Raw genomic sequence first — 19,850 nt, forward strand, 5'->3', positions numbered from 1 at the left:
TGGTGAGCAAGCTGGTGAACCGCGGCTACCAGCCCCACCTGGAGGACTTCCTGCTGCGCATCAACTTCAACAGCTACTACCAGGACGCCTGAGGCCTGTGCGGCCCCGGCGGGGGTGCCTGCGCTGCAATAAAGGTGCTGGCCGCCCCACTCCCGCCTCTCTCTACCGGGCGGGTCCTGGGCCGGGGCGGGGGCAGAGCGAACGCACGGAGGCGGAGGCGACCGAGGGAGCTGCCAGTTTATTTAGGGGCTGCGTCCCCCGCCAGGCTGGCGAGGTGGGCGGGGGCTGTGCGTCCGCCGGTCCCCTCTGCTGAGCTGAGCAGTCCTGGCGCAAAGCAGCCTGTCGCCGGGAGCAGAGCCTGGGGGCTGGGCGGTGCTGCCGAGTCAGCATCGGACAGAGACGGGTCAGGTCCTGACTGGGCATCTCTGCCGTCATGGAGAGACAGGTGGGGCGGGCGCCGCCTCGCCTCGTGGACTCGAGGGCTCGGGCCTCGGGGCTCCTGTGTGGAGGCCTCCAAGGCGGTTACGACGATCACGTCACACACAGCTCCGCGGCCCAGAGCGGGGGCTTGCAGCTGTACGAGTGCCGCCGGCTGGCTGCCCCGCCGGCCTCCCCGCTGGCCTCCTCGGGCTCGGCGACCTCGCAGGCCTCGGCGGCCTCCCCCTCCCCACGGTAAGGGGTCTCCAGCAGCTTCAGCACCCGCCGCACCTGGAGGAGAGCAGGGGGTGCAGTGTTTGTTGGGGCCCCGCCTCCCCGGCACCGGGAGGGGACCAGGAGGGGAGGGCCGGGCGGGCCGCTTGCCTCTGAGAAGTCTCCGCTCTCGGCGGCCTGGATGGCGCCCTGTGCGATGTAGTTCCTCAGGACGTACTTGGGGTTGTTGGCGTGCATGACGCGCACGCGCTCGGCCTGCCAGGCCGCGGTGTCGCCGGCGGCCTCCTGATCCTTCTCCAGCCGGGCTCTGGAGTCACACCCGAGCCGAGCGTCAGCAGAGCAGCCCCGCCCCGCGGCCCTGGGGTCCCCACTGGGGGCGGGGTGTGGGGGGCGGGGGCCCACCTGTACTCCAGGAGCCACTCGGCCCAGTGGCTCCTGTTCTTGCTGTGCAGCTCGGCCGGGCTCAGCTGCTCCAGCCGCGACTGCCGCTCCACGCGCTCCAGCTCCCGCGCCAGGCTCGCCCGCGTGCCGATGAGCGCCAGAAGCTGCGGGTTCGACTGCGCCAGCATGAGCATCATGGACAGCTGCCTGCGTGGAGCGGGCGCGTGAGGGGCCCCAGGCCACGTCGTCCCCGCCGCTGCCCTGGCCCCAGCCCCACCAGGGGTGAGCCTGGGTCCGACGGATGCAGCAGACACGGGACCGCTACCAGCCGTCCGCCCTTGTTCTACCGCAGGCCCCGCATGTGACGGGGCACACGGACGCCGCAGGCTGACCCGGGCCGGCCCCGGCTCCCTGCCGGCAGCTACCCACCGACTGACATCCAACCCAGGACCCAGTCCCTCTGGGAGAGGTTCACTGCTGCCAGCTCCTCCCACGGTGATCACAGGGCTGGACGCTTCTCCACCTCTGGGGGCAGGGCAGCCCCTGACACCCCCTCCCCCAGTTCCCCTGGCTCCACGCTCAGCAGGTCCTGCCAGCTTCAGCCCCTCCCCGCACTGCTGCACTAGATGCCTGTTTGCCATGGGACGGGACACGTTGGTGATGGGTTTTGAGCTGCACCCTCAGGACGTGACACGATGGCGCAGAAAGCCTGGTCTGGCTGGAGTCTGCAGGCCCACACCGAGGCTCTTCCTGGGGAGCCTCCCCAGAGCAGAGACCACCATGCCCCAGCCTGTGCTGCCTGGCCTCCCCATTCCTGTGTCAGCATCTCCATCCTTTCCTCTGACCAGAGGGCCTCAGTGCCACAAAGGCAGGGTCTGACCATCCCACTCCTGGGAGTGGAGCGGCCGCCTGGGCACTCCATCTCCAGCGTCCTCCCAAAGGCTTCGTTCTAAATGTTCCTCCCTTTCCAGAAACAAATGCTAGGGAAGCAAGACCCCAGTACCCACCGGGGATCCATCTGGGGTCGGAAAGCGAGCCTCAGCTCCTCCAGAGAGGCACACTGTGCAGTCAGCGCGGCCAGGAACTCGTCCAGGTCCGGAGACTCCGGCCCGGCTGGGAAGGAGCTCAGCAGGTAGAAGGAGTTTGTGAAGTCAGCACCTGGAACACGCAGCTGCTCAGGGCACCGTCCCATCACCAGAGGACCATACGTGTTCATCCAACACGTGTGTGGTGCCCTGCTCAGCGTCAGGCTGGGGACTCCTGAGCCGTCCCCTCAGTCCTCCCAGCTCAGCCCCCACTCTGAACCTGACGAGTCACTCAGTCTCTCAAGGCCTCCAAGCCTGGTTTCTTCATCTGTAAGATGGGTAAATACAGTGAAGGCACCGAGGCCGGGCCTTGGCCCTCGTCACTGTCGCGGCAGTTAGCACCGCCTGCTTCAGGAGCTGCAGGGTCGAGACGGCACAGGACGTGACACAGACAGACGCTGTGAGGGCCTCAGCAACTTGCTAAAACACTGTCACCAAAACCCCCAAGGAAACATCCAAAAAACAAACAGACACAAGGGAAAATGAGAAGGAAACCAGAACGGTATACTGCAAAAGATCACCTAAGCACGAGAGCAGTAACGGAGAAAATAAAGGACAAAAATGGTGTAAGACAGAAAACAAAGAGCGAAACAGCATAAGTCCTCCCTTATCAGTAATTACTTTAAAAGTAAATGAATTAGGGAATTCCCTGATCCAGTGGTTAGGACTCTGTGCCTTCACTGCTGAGGGCACGGGTGCAGTCCCTGGCTGGGGAACAAAGATGCTGCAAACCAGAAAAAAAAAAGTAAATGGATTAAAGTCTCCATTCAAAGAGCAGAGACTGGCAGAACGGATTAAAAAAAAAAAAAAGCATGATCCAACTACAGTAAGATAACTCGCTGTAGACTCATAAGTCAAAAGCAAAAGGATGGAAAAAATATCCCATGATTTGCATACTGATAGTAACCTAAAGAGGGCTGGGGTGGCTACGCTGACGTCAGAAAAATAGACTTTACGTAAGAACTTGACGAAGAGAGGAGCATTATGTATTGATGAGTCAGTTCAGCAAGAAGACGTAACAGTTACAAACATGCACCAAACGAGCCCCCAATACACAAAGCAAAGACTCGCAAAACTGAAGGGGAACAAAACGTTTCAAATCAACTACACTCCAATTTAAAAACAAACAAACCAACCTGAAGGGTGGACTCGAGCAGTTCTGTAAGAGTTGGGACGTCACCACCCAACACGTGGACGGAAGGTCAACGAGGAAACAACGTGAACAACAGACACAACACTCCACCCAAGCTCTCAGATGCACGTTCTCCACAGCAGACCACGTGTTGGGCCATAAAACCAGTCTTAATACACTGAAAAGACCCGTGTCTTCTGCAACCACGATGGCATGAAGTCACAAATGGAAGGACGACTGGAAAATTCACAAGTGATGTGAAAATGAATCAACTACTGGGTCTACAAAGAAATCACGAGGGAAATTAGAAAATACTCAGAGGTATGATCCAAAAGCAGCAGTGCTCAGAGGGAGGTTTATGGCTGTAAATGCGCTAAAAGAGCAGCTTTTCTCTCATCACCAGAAAAAAATCAACTTGTAACTGTGTGGTGATCATTTCACGTTATACACATACAGCAAATCATGTAGCACAACTGAGACTTATGTAATGCCGCACGCCAGTTACTTCTCGGTAAAAAGATTTCAAATCAATAATCTAATCTTACATCTAAAGAAGTAGAAAAAGAACTAAGTAAGACCAAAGTTAGTAGCATAAAGGAAGGAAATGAGATTAGAACAGAGATAAATGAAATAGAGAAAAACAAGAGAAAATCACTGAAACCAAAGTTGGTTCTTTGAAAAGATCAGTAAAACTGACAAAGTTTTAGCTACGCTAAGAAAGAAAAAAAGACACAGGTAATAAAGGAAATAAAAGTGGGGACATCACTGCAGACTGTACAGAAATAGAAGACTAAGAAAACACTATAATAATTTAGATAACAGAGATGACACAAACTCCCAGAAACATAAATTACCAAACCTGACTCAAGAAGAAACAGAAAATCTAAATAGTCCCATAGCAAGTAAGGAGACTGGAAACTTCCTAACACAGGGAATGTTAGGACCAGACAGCTTCACTGGTGAATTCTACCAAACATTTAAGGAAGAATTAACACCAGTCCTTCTCAGATTCTTCTGACAAATAGGAGGGAACGCTTCCTAACTCATTCATGAGGTCAGCACTGCCTCGATACCAAAGCCAAACAAAGACAGCACAAGAAAAAAAGAAAACCACAGACCAGTGTCCCTTGTAAATACAGATGTAAAAGGAACCTCACCAGAACAGCAGAAGGAGCAAGCAGGGTTTATCCCCAGAACGCAAGGCGTGTGTGTGTCCCCTGCCCGATTCATATATGGAAACCCAGCTCTGCAGGGTGATGGTGTTTGGAGCGGGGGCCTCTGGGAGGTAGGTCACGAGGGTCATGCCCCTGCTCCCTACCCTGCCGTGTGAGGACAGCCAGAAGGCGGCACCCTGATCCTCGACCCCCAGCTTCCAGACCGTGAGAGGCAGTTTGAACTAAGACAGGACGTGAATGAGGAAGTAAAACCTGGTGATCACCTCAACTGAGGCCTAGTGTGGAAACACCCAGTGAGGGGCAGAAGGAAACATCCTCTACTTGAGAAAAGCCACGTGTACACAGGCCAACGGCTCGCATCACACTCGTGTGTGACAGAGCTTGTTCCCCCAAGAGCAGGAACAGTAAGTGACGCTGGCTCGGCCACTTCTGCCACGCAGAACCAGGCGTCCTAGCCGGAGCGGCACCCTGGAGAGGATGGGAAACAGGAACGCAAAGACATGGCACGTCTGTGTTCACAGCAGCGGTATTATGCATGGCGGCCAGAGGGTGGAACAGCCCAAGTGTCCCACAGACCAGGGACGAGCAAAAGGCAGGCCACCCGCACAGACTGTCCGTACAGCAGGGATGACCACCATGGAGGACGTCGTGCTGCGTGGGGTGAGCTGGACACACGGGGAGAAGAGCCTCATGATCCCCTTGCCTGAGGTCCCTGCAGGAGGCGAGTTCTTAGAAAGCAGGCGTGAGGTTACCAGGGGTGGGGGGAGGGGCCGGGGAGCTGGCGCTTCACAGGTGCAGATGTCCGTCTGGGAAGACGAGAAAGTTCTGTGGACGCAGTGATGGTTGCAAGACAAGGTGAATGTGCTTAAAGCCACCGAGACGTTAAAGGTCGGTTTCATGTTGTTTCACCACAAGGTGGTGCACGCGCCCTACCCACACTCACCTGTCAGGTGCATGGTCTCCAGGAGCCTGGCCACCAGGGCGCTGTCCTCCTCCCGCTCAGCCCGCACAAGGCCCAGCTTCCAGCGCATTTTCTGCAAATAGTGCCTGTGGAACTCGGCATCGAACTCCTCTGCCAGGATGGCCTCGGCCAGCTCGAGGGGCAGCGCGGGGTCCAGGGCCTCCGCCAGCTTCTGCAGGTTCCACTTGCACACCTCGGGCTGCCTGCTGTACGAGTAGCGCCCGGCGGTGTCGGAGGCGTTGCACACGTGGTCGGGGTCATACCTGCCACGTGGGGAGAGCCGGGAGCTGCCTGAGAGGACCTGCCGAGGACAGTGCAGGCCCTGGGTGGCTGCCGCTCCACTGCCTGCCCCACGGGGCCCCGCAGCCTCTAGAGCAGGGGAGCCGCACTCCATCCAGCGCGGCCCCCGCGGCCGCCCCTTCAGCCCACTCTCCACCCGGGAGCCGAGAGGGTGCTGTTTAAAGTGCTCCTGTGCTCAGAACCCTCCAGGGACTCCTGCTCTGGGGATGGCTGGCTGACCAGGCCTTGCTGAGAATTAAACACCGAACAAAACGTTAACAGCCCTGCAGGTCCTTCCCGTCGCCTTGAGATGCCCGCGCTGTCACGTGCCTCCCCGCCAGGGCCCCCTGGCAGGCGGCGGGATGCCCACCTGTCCAGGAAGCCGAAGGGCCCGTAGTCGATGGTGAGCCCCACGATACTCATGTTGTCCGTGTTGAGCACGCCGTGGCAGAAGCCCACGCACTGCCACTCAGCCACCAGCTGGGCCGTGCGCCGCGTCACCTGCAACAGCGGCACAGGACAGCCGCTGGGTGCTCCCCTCTGCCCCCCGCCCCCCGCGCCAGCGACCGTGTCCTGTCCTGTGAGCTGACGCTCAGCTGTGGGCAGAACAACCAAGGACGGTTAAGAAGGGAAAAGTATTTTGGATGAGTTGACATCAGTGGCTCTGTTCCTCACATACACCCTCTCTCTCTCTTACGTACTCACTGTTTTTTGGCTTTAATCCAAACCAGAAAAGTCAGGGAACCTGGACATTCCCATGACTCAGGCCCCGTAGGATGACCACGTGGAAACAAGGGAAGAAGTTACACATTCTCAGGCGAGAACTGCCCAGGTCCAGATGCTGTGCCCAGGGCCCCGCCTCGCCCTGGGCTGCAGGGAGAGGGGCTCAAACAGCCCCGCTGCCGCCCCCTATCACCCACGTGACAGACGAGAGGCAACAGTGCGGCTGCAGTGGGGTCCGAGGAGTGACAGGTGCAGGACAGTGGCCTCCGGCCCTCAGGCCGACCCCTCGCCCTGCTGCCTGTTTCACTGGCTGAGGCTGCGCCACCTCCCACAACTGTGACTGTCGTGTGAGGCGACGCCTAAGAGTTCTGGGGGAAATGGAGAGGCCAAGGGTGTGTGTCTGGGGCCACCGTGAACACAGGCCCCACGCGGGAGGCCCAGCACCCACCAGCCCTGACTCCCTCCCAAGCTCCCCACGTGGCCCCTCGATGCTGCTCCAACAGTGACCTGGGGTCTGTCCCAGGACCCCGACCCTCAGCCATATCTGAGAAGTTGCCCCTGGGGCCGGGCACCCAGCGTCTGCCCCCGGGGGGGGCAGCTCCCACCGACCTCCCGGAAGAAGGCGGCGTGTCTCTGCACGCTGTCGCTGGCGTGGGTGGCCTGGATCTCGGGGTAGAAAGTGCTGATGACATAGTCAAGCATCTGCACTCGGATGTCGTTCCTCCCCACGCTGGGGCCTGCGCGCCCCGTGTGCTCGTCCGAGGACTTGAAGATCTCAAAGGATCCGAACCTGGAGGGAAGACCCGCGTTGACAACAGGTTAAATGTGATGCCTCCCCCTCACGAGTAAGGAAGGAGGGAGGGTGCTGCTAGCCCTCGTGGCGGGGCAGGGGGGACAAACCACCAAATGTAGCTGGCCGTTCAGTGACTCAGGCAGACACAGGGCACTTCCCGGGGTGCATGGGGCCGGGAATGCCACGGCCGCCCTGCAGGGACGAGAGGGGTTCTGTGTCCGGCCTCCCACACCGAGGGATGCGCCCGTCACCGGCGTCCTGTAGTGGGGTGACCCGCAGGCTCAGCGGTGGGGCAGTTATAGCCCCCAGGGGGCGGGCTAACGTCCGGAGGCATTTTTGGTTGTCACGATGGGGGTTACTACCAGCAGCTCGTGGGTGAAAGCCAGGAACGCTGCCTGAACACCCTACGAGACACAGATCAGCTCACAGCAAAGACGACCTGGTCCAAAGGCCCCTAGTGCAGCTGTGCCCGGAGGCCCCGGGTCTCCCAGGACGAGGCCAACGCCTGCCCCGACACCTCCACCCCCGGAGGACAAACGGAAAGCTGGTGACAGCTGACGCACAGGGTCGGCCTGGGTCACCTGACCCCACCAGACGGCCACAGCCACCTCCTGGCGACTCTGGGTTCAGGTGGTCAGTACTGAGCACCCGACGCCAGACAGCGTGGTGACGTCGAGGACTGACAGGCCCCGCTGGAGACAGCAGCCAGGAGGCCTCCAGTCAGTGAAAGGGGCCAGAGGAAGCGGGCACACCAGGCGTCACGGCCGCTCGTCCAGCAGCACAGCGAGGCCGTTTTCTGGGTGCATCTTATGTAGCTCCTGGTCATAAACTCCAGGTCCACAGCTCTGGACACACCGCCCCAGAGCCTGCACTGGGCGATCTCCTCTGGTCGCCCCAGGCCCTGCACCCTGGCCGGGCAGGTGCACTCCGGCCACCGGGGCGACACAGGAGCACGAGGACGGGCGTTACCTGAGGAACGTGGGGGCCACGCGCAGCACGACCGCGCACTGCTCGGGCCTGGGGTTGCCGTCGTAGAACACGTCCCGCTCGACGGTGGACTGAGACGTGACGCAGGCGCCGGCCCGCGTGGTGGGGATGCCCAGGTGGAACATGGCCTCGCTGCACAGGAACTCGCGGACGCTCGAGCGCAGCACCTTGCGACCGTCGGCCTGTCTGAGGTCAAGCACAGAGGTCACTGCTGGGCTCCACTCAACACCAAGACATGGTCACAGAGGGAAGGGGCTGGAAGAACGCCTCCTAATGGCTTCTTAAAAACAACCCATGGGCTTCCCTGGTGGCGCGGTGGTTGGGAGTCCGCCTGCCGATGCAGGGGACACGGGCTCGTGCCCCGGTCCGGGAAGATCCCACGTGCAGAGCAGCTGGGCCCGGGAGCCATGGCCGCTGAGCCTGCGCGTCCAGAGCCTGTGCTCCGCAACGGGAGAGGCCACAACAGTGAGAGGCCTGCGTACCGCACAAAAAAATACATAAATAAAGTAAAATAAAAACAACCCACGAGCAGCTCTGACATCACTGTAAAGAGTCTGCTTTGGACGATCCCAGGAGCTAAGCCCCTAACCTCCTCCAGGCCTGGAACCGCAGCACAGGGTGCCTGGCCCGCAGCAGGAGGCCAAGTCCACACAGAAGTCAGGGAAGGCTACTCCCAGGGTCACACACACGCTCGCAAATCCACAATTCTGTGTTTACGAATTTACGTTGTGGACATCCTTTTACAACAGCGCAGACACAGAGCATCATCTGCAGTGGCGGGGAGGACCCCAGTCTCCCTCAGGCAGCTCTGAATCACGTGGGTGTTTTCTTATGCTAAACCTTCATTATTACTGTTATTTTAAATAGACTTTCTTTTCCTAGGCAGTTTTAGGTTCACAGCAAAGCTGGTCAGAAGCCAAAGAGACTTCTCATATACCCCGCCACCACACACACAGCCTCCCCCAGTATCAACATCCCCACCAAGGGGAGACATCTGTCACACCTGATGAAGCTATGCCGACACATCATCGTCACCCAGCGTCCACTGCTTACACCAGGGTTCACTTGCAGTGTCGTCCACTCTGTGGGTCTGACAGAGATCCACCATTACAGTGTCATACAGAACACTTTCACGGCCCGAAAAACCCTCTGTGCTCTACCTGGTCATCTCTCCCCTCCCAACCCCTGGTCTTCTATTGTCTCCATAGTTTTGCCTTTTCCAGAATGTCACAGAGTTGGAATCCCTGTGTGGCCTTTCAGATTCACTTCCTATGTGCATCTAAGTTTCTTCCACGTCTCTTCATGGCTTGATGCCTCATTTCTTTTCTTTTTTTTTTTCTTTCTATTCTTTTGCTGACTAATATCCCATTGTCTGGATGGGCCACGGTTTGTTTATTCACCTTGAAGGACATCTTGGCAGCTTCCAGGTTTTGGCGATTAGGAATAAAGTTGCTGTGAACATCCATATACAGGATTTTCGTGTGGCCGTGTCTTCAGCTGCTTTGGGTAAACGCTGAGGAGCGTGACCCTTGGACCACGTGGTGAGAGTGTATTTAGTTTGGTAAGAAACCACCACACCGTCTTCCCAAGCGGCTGCACCGTCCTGCAGGCCCAGCAGCCGTGAACGGGAGCTCCTGCTGCTCTACATCCTCGCCAGCATGTTGTGTCGTCCGTGTTCGGGAATTTGGCCATCCTCCTAGCTGTGTGACGGCGTCTCCTTGTTAATTTGCATTTTCCTGAGGACACATGATGTGAAACATCTTTTAAAGTGCTTATATGTCATCTCTGTATCTTCTTTGGGAAGGTGTCTAGCAAGGTCTTTGCTCCATTTTAAAATCAGTTTGTTTTCTTATTGTTGAGTTTTAAGAGTTCTTTGTATATTTTGGATAACAGTCCTTTATCAGATGTGTCTTTTGCAGAGATTTTCCCCCAGTCTGTGGCTTGTCTTCTCATTTCTCCTGACATTGTCCCTCACCGAAGTTTTAACTTTAATAAAGTCCAGCCTATCAATTATTTCTTCATGGATCCTGTCTTTGGTATGGTACCTAAAAAGTCATTTCTATACCCAAGGTCATCCAGATTTTCTATTTTATCTTCTAGGAGTTTTACATTTTTGCATTTTGTTTAGGTCTGTGATCCATTTTGAGTTAATTTTCATGAAGGGTGTCAGGTCTGTGTCTAGATTTTTTTTTTTTTTGTATGTTGATATCCAGTTGTTCCGGTACAATCTGCTGAAAATACTATCATTGCTCCATTGGATTGCCTTTGCTCCTTTGTCAAAGATCCACATCTATGTAGGTCTATTTCTGGGCTCTCTGTTCTGTCCCATTGACCTATCTATGCTTTGGCCAAAACCACTCTCTTTTTAAAAAAAAATTATTTATTTTATTTATTTATTTTTGGCTGCATTGGGTCTTCGTTGTTTCGCGTGGGCTTTCTCTCTAGTTGTAGCGAGCGGGGGCTACTCCTGGATGTCGTGCGCGGGCTTCTCATTGTGGTGGCTTCTCGTTGCAGAGCACGGGCTCTAGGTGCACGGGCTTCGGTAGTTGCAAAACCACACTCTCTGGATTGCCGAAGCTTTATGGTAAGTCTTGAAGTGCGGTAGTGTCAGTCCTCTGACTTTGTTCTTCTCCCCCAGTATTCTGAGGGCTATGTGGGGTCTTTTGCCTCTCGATATAAATTTTAGAATCAGTTTGTCAATATCTACAAAATAACTTGCCGCGACTTTGATTGGGATTGCGTTGAATCTATAGATTGAGTTGGGAAGAACCAATATCTTGACAATACTGAGTCTTCCTATCCATGAACGTGGAATATCTTTACATTGATTTAGTTCTTCTTTGAGATCTTTTATCAGTTTTGTAGTTTTCCTAGTAGACGTCTTATATTTTGTTAGATTCACACCTAAGTGTGAACTCACACTTAGGTGTGAATCTAATTTTTAGGGTTGCTAATGTAAACAGTATTGTTTTTAATTTCAAATTCCACTTGTTCACTGCTGGGATATACTAAAGTGATTGACCTATGTAGTAACTGTATCCTGCAACCTTGCTATAACTGCTTATGAGCTCATTTCTTGGTCAGTTCTTTGAGATTTTCTACATAGATGTTCAGCTGCAAACAAAAACAATTTTTATTTCTTCCATCTCAATCTGTATGCCTTTGCTTTTCTTGTCTTGTTACATTAGCTATAGGACCTCCAGGGATGTTGAAAAGCAACGGAAAGAGGGAACATCTTTGTCTTGTTTCTAATCTTAGTGGGAAAGCTTTGAGGTTCTCATGATTAAGTAGATTTAGCTATAGGTTTTCTGCAGATCCTCTGTCAAGTTGAGGAAGTTCCTCTCTGTTGCTAATTTACTGAGTTTTTACCACGAATAGGTCTTGGGTTTTGTCAAATGCCTTTTCTGCTTCAACTGATGTGATGATGCGAGTCTTCTTTAGCCTGTTGATCTGACGGACCACATTAATTAATTTTTGAATACTGAACCAGACTTGCATACCTGGAATAAATCCCATTTGGTGGTGATGTATAATTCTTTTCAAACATTGTTGGATTTGATTTGCTAATATTTTGTTGAAGATTTCTTTATCTACATTCATGAGGGGTTTTGGTGTGTAGTTTTCTTGTATTATCTTTGTCTGGATCTGGTATTAGGGTAATGCTGGCCTCATAGAATGAGTTAGGAAGTATTTCCTCTGCTTCCATTCTGCGAAAAAGAGTGGAATAATTTCATCCTTAAATGTTTGGTAGAATTCACTGGTGAGTCCATCTGGGCCTGGTGCTTTCTGTTTTGGAAGATTATTAATTGTTGACTCAATTTCTTTAATATATATAGGCCTATTCAGATTGCCTTATTTTTTTCTTGTGAGTTTTGGCAAATTGTGTCTTTCAAGGAATTGGTCCATTTCACCTAGGTTATCAAATTTGTGAGCACAATTGTTCAGAGTAATTTTATTAGCCTTTTAATGTCCCTATGATCTGCATGATGTCCCCTCTTTAGTTTCTGGTATTAGTACTTGTGTCCTCACTTTCTTTCTTAGTTAGCCTGGCTAGAGGTTTACTGATTTTATTGATCTTTTCAAAGAACAAGCTTTTGGTTTCACTGATTTCCTATTTCACTTTCACTGACTCCTGCTCTAATTCTTATTATTTCTTTTCTTTTGCTTACTCTGGATTTGATTTGCTCTTCTTTCTGTAGTTCCCTAATGTGGAAGCTTAAAGGATTGGTTTTAGATCTCTCTTCTTTACTAACATATGCACTCACTGCTATAAACTTCCCTCAAAGCACTGCTTTCACCGTACCCCATACATTTGGTGTTTTCATTTTCATTTAGTTCAAAATACTTAAAAATTTCTCGAGATTTTGTCTTTGACCATGTGTTATTTAGAAGTATGTTGCATAATCTCCAAGTATTTTGGGATTTTCAGTTATGTTATTGATTTCTAGTTTGATTCCATTGTGGCCTGAGAACAGACGCTGTATGATTTTTATTCTAAAAAATTTGTTAAGGTGTGTTTTATGGCCTAGAATGTGGACTCTCTGGATAAATGTTCCATGTGGGCCTGAGAAGAATATGTATCCCATTGTTGTTTGTTAGATGAAATAGGCTATAGATGTTCTTTGTATCCAGTTGATTGATGGTGTTAACTGAGTTCAAAGATGGCCTTACCAATTTTCTGCCTGCTGGCTCTGTCCATTTCTTTTTTTTTTTTTTTTTTTGCGGTAGGCGGGCCTCTCACTGTTGTGGCCCCTCCCACCGCGGAGCACAGGCTCCGGACGCGCAGGCTCAGTGGCCATGGCTCACGGGCCCAGCCGCCCCGCGGCATGTGGGATCTTCCCAGACCAGGGCACGAACCCGTGTCCCCTGCATCGGCAGGCGGACTCTCAACCACTGCGCCACCAGGGAAGGCCCTGCTCTGTCCATTTCTGATAGCGGGGTGTTGAGTCTCCAACAATGACAGTGGATTCATCTGTGCCCCTTTGCAGTTCTGTCAGTTTCTGCCTCATGGTACTCTGGCACATATACAAGTAAGGACTGTTCTGCCTCCCTGACCCCTTCATCAGTTTGTCACATGCCTCTTTATCCCTAATGACTTTCCTTACTCTGAAGTCCACTCTTTCTGAATTAATATGGCTACTCCTGCTAACTAGTGTTAGCATGGTATGCTTTCCTACATCCATTTCCTTTTTTTTTTTTTTTGTATTTTGGCAGCACGCGGGATGGTTCCCCAACCAGGGACTGAACCTGGGCCTCCACAGTGAAAGCGCCGAATCCTAACCACTAGGCCACCAGGGAACTCCCCCATCCACTTACTTTTAATCTACATGTGTCTTCATATTTAAAGTGGATTTCTTATGGACAATATAGAGTTTGGTCTTGTTTTTTAATTTATTGGCCTTGCTCTTTGTTTTCTCTTTCACTCTTTCTCTGCCTTTTGTGGTTTTAACTGAGCATTTTGTGATTCCACTTTTTCTTTTTTCATCAGTTCTCGCCTAGCGTATCAGTTATACTTTTTTGTTTTGTTTTACTCTTTAAAAAATGGTTGCCCTAGGACTTCCCTGGTGGCACAGTGGTAAAGAATCCACCTGCCAATGCAGGGGACATGGGTTTGAGCCCTGGTCTGGGAAGATCCCACATGCTGCAGAGGAACTAAGTCCGTGCGCCACAACTACTGAGCCTGTGCTCTAGAGCCTGCGAGCCACAACTGTTGAGCCTGTGAGCCACATCTACTGAAGCCCGCGCGCCTAGAGCCCATGCTCCGCAACAAGAGAAACCACTGCAATGAGAAGCCCGTGCACCACAACGAAGAGTAGACCCTGCTCGCCACAACTAGAGAAAGCCCGCACGCAGCAACGAAGACCCAATGCATCCAAAAATTAAATAATTAAATAATAATAATTTTTTAAAAAGGCTGCCCTAGAGTTTGTAATATACCATTTACAACTAATCCAAGTCTACCTTCAGGTAACGCCATCCTGCTCCATGGGTGGTATGAGTGCCTTATAATAACAAAATAATCCTAATGCCTCCCTCCCATCCCTTATTTGACTGGTGTCATTAGTTTCATTTATACATAAATGCATCGTTACTATTATTTTACACAAGCTATTGCCGGTTGTATCCATTAAGATGAGAGAAAGTAAAGGTTTTTATTGTACTTTCACTTCTTTCTCTTATGCTCTGTTTATGAGGATTCAGGTTTCTGACCTACATCATTTTCATTCCCTATAAAGAACATCCTTTAACATTTCTGGCAAGACAGCTCAGCTGCTAACAATTCCCCTCAATTTCTGTTTGTCTGAGGAAGTCTTTATTTCTCCTTCACTTTTGCAGGATAATCTCACAGGGTACGGGATTCCAGGTGGGTGTTTTCTTTTCCTCATCACTTTAGATACTTCAGTCCACTTTCCTCTTGCTTCCCTGGCTTCTGAGAAGTCAGATGTAATTCTTATCTTTGCTCCTCTGTAGGTGAAGTGTTTCCTTCCTCTAGCTTCTTTCACTTTTTTTCTTTATTTCTGCCTCTCTGTACTTTGAAAATTATGAGCCTAGGTATAGTTTTTTTGTTTTTGTCTTTTGGTGGGGGTGGGGGAGGCATTCATCCCGCTCCGTGTGCTCTGAGCTTCTTGGATCTGTTTGGGGTCTAACATTAATTTGGGGAAATTCTCAGTCATTTCTTCAAATATTTCTTCTGTTTCCTTCTCTCTTTCTCTCCTGGTATTCCTATTACACATGTGTTACTTCTTTTGCATTTGTCCGACAATTCTTGGTGGGTGTTTGGATTTTTTCAGTCTTTATTTTTTTTAACTTTTTTTGCTTTTTATCTTTGGAGGTTTCTCATGAGATATCTTCAAGCTCAGAGATTCTTTCCTCATCTGTGTCCAGTCTAGCAACATGTCCATCAGAGGCATTCTTCATTTTGGTTACAGTGTTTTTGCTAGAAATCTCTAGCATTTCCTTTTCATCTTTTTCAGAATTTCCATCTCTCTGTTTACACTGCCCATCTATTCTTTTTCTGTTTTCATTTATTTATTTATTTAATTTTTGGCTCTGTTGGGTCTTCGCTGCTTTGCGTGGGCTTTGTTGAGGCGCCTGGGCTTCTCATTGCGGTGGCTTCTCTTGTTGTTGAGCACAGGCTCTAGGCGTGAGGGCTTCATTAGTTGCAGCACGTGGGCTCAGTAGTTGTGGCTTGTGGGCTCTAGAGCATGGGCTCAGTAGCTGTGGTGCATGGGCTTAGTTGCTCTGCCTGCCCATCTATTCTTTTTTTTTTTTAAAGGTTTTATTTATTTATTTTTGGCCATGCTGAGCGGCTTGAGGGACCTTAGTACCCAACCAGGGACCAAATCCAGACCCTTGTCAGTGAAGGCCTGAGCCTTAACCAGTGGACCACCAGGGAATTCCTCTAGTCTCATTTTATTTATTTTTATTTTTAAAATAAATAAATTTATTTATTTTTGGCTGCACTGGGTCTTCGTTGCTGTGTGCGGGCTTCTCATTGAAGTGGCTTCTCTTGTTGCAGAGCACGGGCTTTAGGCGCATGGGCTCAGTAGTTCTGGCATGCAGGCTCAGTAGTTGTGGCTCGTGGGCTCTAGAGCACAGGTTCAGTAGTTGTGGCGCACTGGCTTAGATGCTCTGCGGCGTGTGGGATCTTCCCCGACCAGGGCATGAACCCGTGTCCCCTGCATTGGCAGGCAGATTCTTAACCACTGCACCACCAGGGAAGCCCCCTGCCCATCTATTCTTGAATGCTGCCTGCTTTATCCATTAGAGCCCTGAGTATATTAATCATAATTGTGTTAAATTCCAACACAATTGGAACTGTGTTGGTCTGATAATTCCAACATCTCTGCCATGTCTGAGGCTAGTTCTGATGCTGGCCTTGTCTCTTCCAGCTGTGTTTTCTGCCTTTTAGTATGTTTTGTAATTTTTTCTTGATAGCCAGGCATGATGTATGGGGTAAAAGGAACTACTGTAAGCAGGCCTTCAGTGATGTAGAGGTGGGTTACAGGTGTCAGGTGGAGGCCTCAGACTCTCAGGGACCCTGTGCCTCTGGACTGAGAGCTTCCATATGTGCTTTTCAGTCTCCTCTCCGCCAGAGGGCGCTGGAGCTGGGCATTTCCCTTCCCCAGGTCCGAGGGGCTCTGATAACACCCCAGCAGGTCAGGCTCTGGTTAATTAGCTTCCCCCAAGGGCAGCCTTGTTCAGAACAGAGTGCTCTGGTGTACTCCACAGACCTCCTTTTCCCCCCTCCTGCCAGAAGCACAAAGGGATTTTCCACCAATATTCACTGTGAGAAGACAGGAGAGCTCCAGGAGGTAAAACTCACCAGAGTGTGGGGCTCGCTTACGACTGGGCCCCGAAATTTTCAACTGACTCGTACACACTGAGCCTCCAGCAATTCACCACTTACAGGGCAAGGATCTGTGCAGACTTCCGCTCTGGTAACTCGTAATTCTTTGCATTTGCCCGTCAGTCTCTCCAATTTGGGGGGTGGGGCAGCAATTTGCCCTCTGACCTCACTTTTCTTGCAGATCTAAGAAGACTTGTTGATTTTTCAGTTTGTTCAGCTTTTTACTTGTTAGAGTGGAGTGATGATTTCCAAAGTTTCTTACATGCTGGACTGGAAACTCTTATTATTTTTTAAAATTAAAGAAGGAAAGTGGTAGCAGCACACGAGAACAGCTGGCCTGCATGAGCCGCGTCCTCAGCCCCTCCTTGTAAGATGAAGGGCGCTGGACACTTCGACCTCCAAGAGCCTCCACCCAGCAAACAGACACAACAACAAAGTGAGCTTGGATCTCTGCTCTTCAGGGTCGGGCCTGGCTTCCTGGCCTGGCCCAGGGCATGGCAGTGTGCCAGCACTCTCCCAGGCAGGAAGGCACCTGAAACAGTTTGGAAAATTCTCTAGGAAAGAACAAAAACTGGTGGGAAGACACTGGGCTCACTTCCGTCTCACCTGCAGAAGGACACTGAGGCTGAGTGAAGGTGCCCAGGGTGCACGCCTGCCCACGCCCTCTGCCGGGAAGAGGCCAGAGCCGGGCCCAGCGTGAGTCTGGGGTGCTGCGGCCTAGGCCGGGGGTCAGTGGAGATCTCTGCAGGCCTCCTGCCTTGCCCTCACCTGGGAGCCTGGGTGTGAGTGACACCTCTAGAAACCCGGCCTGACAGTCACCCCGGGGCTGTCTGCAGAGTGACTGTGCCTGCCCGTGGCTGACGAGACCCTCGGTCCACAGCTGCACTCCACTCACCCCCTTCTAGTCTGTAATCCGTCCTCAAATGTCACTCCACACCCGCCCCCAGCCTGTTTAGCAGGAAGCCAGTACAGTCCAAGCTAATTGTGGATCTGATAAAAATGATCCAGAAAACAAGCTGCCTATCTCCTTGCCTGGGGCAAAGTGCCCAGAGCAGAAAGCAGAACTGAATAATGATTACACAGCAAGGGTGCAGGGCCTCAGGGTGGCCCTGCCCCCAGAGAGCCGCATGGACACGTGACAATGGTCCCTTCTCCTGGGCGCCCACGTCTGTTCCCAGCCAAAGTGCTGGGGTGGACCCAGCTGAGGGCAAGCTCTTCTGCACCTGGCAGGAGAGGCCGTCCTGAAATCCCAACTCCCATGGGAGGCAGAAGCAAGAAGCCACCTGCGCACCCCCCAAAACCCACGCCGGGGGGACTCGAGCAGCTGCTGGCCTCAAGCCACTCACACCACTTCAGATGTTAGCCTCAAGCCTTGTTGAGGCTGGGGACCCCAGGAAATGCTGGGGGTGGTGGGTGGGTGCACATCTGGTAAGGGTCAAACAGCCTCTTTCTTTTAAAGGACCTCAGGTCTGGAAACACTGACAGCTCAAGTCTTCAAATATTAAAAGCAACTTGCAACAGCAGATTATACTCTCACAAAAATGTTTTTTATAAATGGCAAAAACAAATGATTAAAATGAACACATAAAGCTGAAAGATGCTCGTACAGTGTGAAGGCCCCAGGGCGATAAACATTTACCGCGACCCCGAGGAGCAGAAATGCTTCTGCCGGCCACAAGTGCAGACAGCTCTGAGCAGGCTGTTCCAGGAGGGTGGGGTGGGTGCCAGGCTTCACTCAGGACACTTCAGAGACACCAAGGTTTGAAGACTGGGGGATGTGGAAGCACCAGCTATCCTGAGGATCTGAGGTGGCGCTGCTAGAGGTGGGGGCCCGGTTCGGTCTCTGAAGGGAGGGTAGGGGAGAGCTCATGGGAGGGGCCAGACCAGAGACACACCCTCGGGATTTCTTGGAACATAAAACGCCAAGTTAGGTGTGATTCTTTCAGCCATTCAATAAGCATTTAACAAATATGGGCTAAATATATGACCTTTTTTAGTGAAAAGGAGCAAAGACTATCAACACTGTGTGTACAGGAGAGGCATGACAGCTGCGGGAAGGGTGCCCTGCTGGCTCAGGCTGTGGGCATCTGGACCCCGGCCCTGGCCCATGAGCCCCTGGATGGGCATCTGACACTGCCCACCTCACTGCGGGGTCAGAACATGGCTGGTCCCCAAGTGCTTGGAAGCCCGGGCCTGGGAGAAGGTCCACTGGGCCGAGGATCTGTCCCGGTCCAGGGCACCGGCTGCACAGTAGGCATCTGCAGTGCTAAAGGGTGTGGGAGCGAAGCTGACTGCCCGCTCAGCATTCAGAGGAAGCCGGAAGCCGAGTGCGCAGAGCAAGCAGCAGGGCTGGGCACGCGGTAAACATGAACGTGCTGCACGTAGAACTGACTCCGAACTCTCTGGATAGTTTATGAGAACAGAGCATGGGCAGCTGCCAGCGCTGTGTGATCAGACGCTCAGCCTGACCTGAGGGGCGGCAGGACCCTCCCCTCCCCCCCTCTTCCAGGCAGACGGGCGCTCCGAGGCGGCCACGAGCCACAGAACCTGCTCCCTCGCCTCCTGTCCTGGCCTCAGGGCCTGTGGCTCGGGCTCTGCTACCCACCACGTTCTACGTCCCCACGTCACACTTTTCCGTAGTTAATCTCCCCCCCAACCGCCCCACCGGGGAGGACAGCTCCGCGGGTACGGGCGCAAACACACCTGGAGAAGGGCGTGGGCCCGGCGCCCTTGAGCTGCAGCTCCCAGCGCTCTCCGGCCGCCGTGCACACCTCGCCCAGGTACATGGCGGCGCCGTCGCCCAGCTGCCCGGCGAACTGGCCGAACTGGTGGCCGCAATAGCAGTGCGCGGCGGGCTCGGCGCCCGGCAGCAGCGCGTTGCCGCTGAAAAAGAGCGCGGCCTCGGCCTCACGAGCCTCGCGGGCGGCGGCGTCGGCGGGCGGCGCGCCCAGGCCCAGCAGCGCCAGCGCGGGCTCCGACAGCGCCACGACGCGCGGCTGCCGCAGGGGCGCGGGCCGCACGCGACTGAAGCAGGCGCCGGGCACGGGCCGCGGCGCGGACGGGGCGCCCTCGGGGCCAGACGGCGGCGTCTCCACCGGCAGCGCGCGCAGGGCGCGGTTGTCGAAGCGCAGCCCCGCCAGCCAGCGGGGCTCAGGCTCCATGGCGCCGGTCGACGCGGAGCAGGGCGCTGGCGGCGGGCGGCGGGCGAGGGGCGGCCGGGCGCGGGAGGCCGCGAGCGAGGCCGCGAGCGTTAGCCGGAGCGCGGCCATCCGAGGCGCCGCGGCGGCGGAAGCCCCTGTGCCCCGACCGGAAGCCCCGCCCCGCGCCCCACCG

General features: G+C 53.3%; 2 protein-coding genes and 1 long non-coding RNA gene across 9 annotated transcripts in view; 2 read left to right on the forward strand and 1 right to left on the reverse strand.

Moving 5' to 3' along the window:
- The window catches only part of TUBGCP6 (tubulin gamma complex component 6), a 30,955-nt gene extending 21,450 nt beyond the window's left edge, over nt 1-9,505 (forward strand). For 4 of the 5 annotated variants that reach the window (XM_060307046.1, XM_030855513.2, XM_060307047.1 and 1 more), the window contains one exon: nt 1-9,505. In XM_060307046.1, the coding sequence (XP_060163029.1) occupies nt 1-92 (92 nt within the window). In that variant the 3' untranslated portion in view covers nt 93-9,505. The other variant, XM_060307044.1, reaches the window with a different exon arrangement.
- SELENOO (selenoprotein O) lies at nt 220-19,786 on the reverse strand. Of its 2 annotated transcripts, none has more exons than XM_030855517.2 (9): nt 19,221-19,786; nt 8,150-8,353; nt 6,997-7,177; nt 6,035-6,165; nt 5,368-5,648; nt 2,040-2,190; nt 1,054-1,239; nt 802-958; nt 220-708 (listed from the first exon to the last, which is right to left on the reverse strand). In XM_030855517.2, exons 1-9 carry the CDS (start codon nt 19,784-19,786, stop codon nt 523-525), a joined length of 2,043 nt encoding a protein of 680 aa, XP_030711377.2. In that variant the 3' UTR covers nt 220-522. The 2 variants fall into 2 exon arrangements, with proteins under 2 accessions (XP_030711377.2, XP_030711378.2); XM_030855518.3 differs by having other exon boundaries at nt 532-708; nt 19,221-19,763.
- Nucleotides 19,174-19,850, forward strand: part of LOC132598048 (uncharacterized) — a 10,539-nt gene continuing 9,862 nt past the window's right edge. For both annotated transcript variants that reach the window (XR_011377794.1, XR_009565649.1), the window contains exon 1: nt 19,174-19,297. This is a non-coding gene — a long non-coding RNA (uncharacterized lncRNA). The remainder of the gene's footprint in view (nt 19,298-19,850) is intronic.

Source organism: Globicephala melas, chromosome 10 (genome assembly GCF_963455315.2).
Source record: "Globicephala melas chromosome 10, mGloMel1.2, whole genome shotgun sequence".
NCBI classification, from domain to species: domain Eukaryota; kingdom Metazoa; phylum Chordata; class Mammalia; order Artiodactyla; family Delphinidae; genus Globicephala; species Globicephala melas.